The sequence below is a fragment of the Cheilinus undulatus genome, linkage group 18 (assembly GCF_018320785.1).
Source record: "Cheilinus undulatus linkage group 18, ASM1832078v1, whole genome shotgun sequence".
Classification (NCBI taxonomy): domain Eukaryota; kingdom Metazoa; phylum Chordata; class Actinopteri; order Labriformes; family Labridae; genus Cheilinus; species Cheilinus undulatus.
The window spans coordinates 26,319,988-26,324,245 of NC_054882.1; the positions used below are offsets into that span (position 1 = coordinate 26,319,988).

General features: G+C 39.5%; 1 protein-coding gene across 1 annotated transcript; it reads right to left on the reverse strand.

The window, feature by feature from the left end:
- Window positions 1-3,071: 3,071 nt before the first annotated feature.
- LOC121526617 (rho-related GTP-binding protein RhoV-like) lies at window positions 3,072-3,903 on the reverse strand. Its single transcript, XM_041813273.1, has 3 exons — window positions 3,744-3,903; window positions 3,607-3,665; window positions 3,072-3,527 (listed from the first exon to the last, which is right to left on the reverse strand). The coding sequence occupies exons 1-3, from the start codon at window positions 3,901-3,903 to the stop codon at window positions 3,072-3,074; spliced, it is 675 nt and encodes a 224-aa protein (XP_041669207.1).
- Between the last annotated feature and the right edge of the window lie 355 nt (window positions 3,904-4,258).

Genomic DNA, 4,258 nt, shown 5'->3' on the forward strand with positions numbered 1-4,258 from the left:
CCCCCGTTGTGATTTACTGGTGGTATCAGTGCCTGTGTGTTGGAGCAGCAGAATTGATGCTAGACTTGGTTTCACTTTTCATCAAATTTGCACACTTTTTCTGACTGTTTTTGCCTCTTATAACCCATTTTTGCCACTCTGTATCCCTTCTTCACCACCTTTTCTGCCCGTGCTTGCTACTTTAAATGCATTTTTTGTCATTATCTACCTAATGTTGTCTCTGTTAATTCTTGCCGGTATTAACCCTTTCCACCACTTTAATGCCCATTTGTGCAGTTTTAACAGAAATTGTCAATTATTGTGCCCTTTAACCACTTGTGACCCCTTTTCACCTCTTTTTCTGGCTGTTTTTGCCACTTTTAACCCATTTGTACCAATCTTTCCCATGTCTTTGCCTCTGTTAACCCATTTTTGCCTTTTTGGACTGTTTTTGCCTCTTATAAATCTGTTTCACTTCCTTTATTCCCCATTTTTGTCTGTCTGAACCCATTTTGCCACCCTGTTCATTTTTTTTTCTGCCTCTTTTAATCAAATTTTTTTTCCCTTTTTTGACCCACTTTTGCCACTTTTTGATCCTATTTTGACACATTTTACACATTATTGCCACCTAAAAGTTATTTTGTGATTTTCCACATATTTTTTTTGCCATTGTTGATCTTTTTTGTCTATTTTGATCCATTTTTGGCACTTACTAATCCAATTTCACTACCTTTTCTGCTTATTTTTGCCACTTTTTTTTGGACCATGTTTTGCGATATTTTGCCAATTGTTTTGCCTCATTTCTCATTTTTGCCTCTTTTGAACAATTTTTGTGACATTTCAAAATCCATCATCACCAATTTTTACCCATAATTGCCTCGTTTAAGCTATTTTGACATTTAAATCCAATTTCATTAACTTTTCTGCCCCTTTTTGCCACTGTGCCCATATTTTGCTATTTTCTGCTATCATTTGCATCGTTTTTGGCTCTTTTGATCAGTTTTTGCCACTTTTAACAATATGATGTCACCAACTTTCACTAATTTTTGCATCATTTAACCTTTTTTTCATGGGTTTAATGGCACTCCTTTTCTGCCTGTTTTTGCCACTATCTGCCTATTTTTGTCTCTTTTCACCAATTTTTGCCACTGTTAACAGTGTTTTACCACTTTCTATGCTCATTTGTGCTGTTTTAATCAAAGTTATCTATTTTCATGCCTTTTTTTGCCTCATTTAACCCCTTGTCACTACTTTTTCTGCCTGTTTTCGCCACTTCCAACCACGTTTTTTGCCTCTATTTACCCATTTAAGCCTCTTTCTACCCACTTTTACCACCTTTAATCCTATTTCACCAACTTTATCCCATTTTTTCCACTCTAACACATTTTGACTCTTTTTATCTTGACCTTCTATTTTAATTCTGTTTTGAGAAAAGGTGTTAATATTTTGAAGGCTATATACTACAGCAGTGGCTCTCAACATTGGGGTTGGGACTCCATTGGGGTCACAAGACACTGAGATGGGGTCTTCAGATGACTTTAAAAAACTAAGAATACTTTTTAAATTACACTGTTGCCACTTTACACCAATTTTGCCAATTTTAACACATTTTTGCCACTTAAAATAATTTTTTTGTCCATTTTAAACCTGCCTCAGCTAACCCTCTTTTGACAGTTTATATCAATTTTTCATCCAATTTCACAAAATGTCCACCTATTTTTGCCACTTGAATGCCATTTTAGCCACTTTTGAATCCTCTTTTTAATCTCCTATTACCACTTAATATGTTTGTTTTCACCACCTTAACCCATTTTTTGCTTTTTTGGGGGGGTTATTTTTTTGCCACTTTTATCCAATTTTTGGCACTTCTAACCTATTTCTGTGACTTTCAAAATCCAGTTTCACCACCTTCTCCACCATTTTTGCCATTTTTAATGTATTTTAATTCAAAAGGATTTACATTTTAAAGAAGGCTACTTACTACACAAATGGATCAAAAACATATTTGTTTCTTTGATAAGAGTGTCTATTATTTAGGTTAAATTTAACACAGTTTAACTTTACAATGAACCATGATTTTGGTGGGCCCCAGAAAGCTCTCCCATTTCCCCCCCTAATGGGCAGCCTTGTCTTCACATGACTATTCTTGAATGTGTAAGGCTGTGTTCAACTACCTTAAGGTACGATGGGGGTCCCCGGTCTCTGGCACCTTTATTTTGGAGGTCGTGGGCTGAAAAGGTTAAATAACCCTCTACTACGTCATAAATAATTTTTTAAAAATGTTGCTTTGATAAGAGTGGATATTATTCAGATAAAAAATAAAATATGGTTATCATAGCTTAACTTTACATTGGATCATGATGACCTCCATGGCCCCCCAGTTTTGCTGGGCCCCAGAAATCTCTCCCCTTTACGTCCCTTACAGGCAGCCTTGGTGATCAGTCACTATGGTAACACTAGAGGTGGAAAACCAGTAGTCATTAAGTGGTAGATCTGACGGCAAACTCTGATTACTGTGATCAAAAATACACCACTAAAACTCCATGTGGGAGGATGATAATGCCCAACAAAAGGGCTTTAAACACAATCTTCAGATGTAAACTTTAATCACTGTGATTAAAAATACACCTCTAAAACTCCACATGGGTGGATGTTTTTGTTGGAAACAAGCCTCAGTTCAAACTTTCAAACAAAGGGCAGATTTAAATGGCTTTTGTCTTGTTAATTATCACTTCAAAGAAAGAGCCAGCAGGTGACCATTTGTCCCTCATGGCAACTTGTGCTTTCCCTCCGTTTTTCCACTGACAGCACTTTACACTGTAGGATCTACTGATTTCAGATGTGTTCCTGATATTTTAACAATGCAGATTTAGAGAAAACACGGACAATAACACACGTGACATGCAGTGCATTTATGAAAAAAGTAACACACACAAAAAAGACACACAAATACAAAATGAAACACACAAACCAGAAAAGAGCATGTAAAAAAGAGCAGAGGTAAGGTCAATGATCCTTGGTTGGGCGCTCACTCAAAGTGTCAGTAAAATGCACAACCTCACACTAAACAGTGTCTGCTCTTTGATTCCACATCAGATCAAAAAAAAGATCTTCCTCCATCCTAAATCACAAAAAGACTTGAAGCGCTTCAGTGGGCTGACCTTTCTGGATTTGACTCCCCCAGTGAGCTTGTGCTTGATCGCTGCAGAAATGGCAGAATCGAACACATCTTTGAGGTTGTGTTGTGTCAGAGCTGAGCACTCCACATAATCCTGAGCTCGGATCCTGTGTGCCAGCCTCCCTGCCCTCCTGGAGTGCACCGGTTTGGTGTTCATAAACTGGTCCAGGTGAATGAGGACGTCTGCATTGTGGCGAAGGTCTGACTGAGTCCCCACCAGAATGATGGGAGAGGTTTTGTTTCCAGCCCGGATCTGTGGGATCCATCTGGAGGTGACGTTGTTGAAGGAGACAGGGTTGACTAGACTGAAGCAGAGGATGAAGACGTCCACATGGGCATAGCAGAGGGAGCGAAGATGGCCAAACTCCTCCTGTTTGAGCAGAAAACAGTAAGGTAAAGGACTAAAACTGCTCTGTGATGAGAAAAATAACACAGTGCTGCAATCCTACCTGTCCTGCAGTGTCGATTAACTTAATACGAGTTGGATTTCCATTCACATAAACCAGACCTGCAAGTCAAGACACAAAAGTCAGTTTCATTGCTGAGAGAAGCAGCCATTGATTTCAACAGAGCAACTTTAACTCACCAGTGAAGACATCAAACGCTGTCTGTCTGTACTCGCTGTTGTATCCATTGAAAATGTAGCTGATGATCATGCTGGTCTTCCCCACAGCTCCATCACCGACCAGCATGCAGCTCACCTCCTCCCTCAGCCTGAGAGCTTTGTCAGCTCTCTGACAGGCCATCTTTTCTTTAAATCTTAGATTATTATAACTCCATTATCCCAGCAGCTTGAAAAGGTCCATGCAGGAGTGATGGCAGATCTACTGTAAGGATGTCTTCAGTCCCCCAGGAGGCCCACAGCTTCGATTTGAAAGAACAAAAGGCGCCCAATCAGAGAGTGATGCCCCAACATGTCTGTTTCGATTGGTCACTCCCACTAACAGGACCCCTGAGCCTGACCACAGATAGACAGTGATCAACTGAAGTGACTTTGAATGCAGCACCATTAGAATGGGACAGAGGTGAGTACTTTAAGTGCTAAAACTTGTCATGTAAAAGGGGATGGAAACACTGTGACCTGTCAACAGATGGCAATTA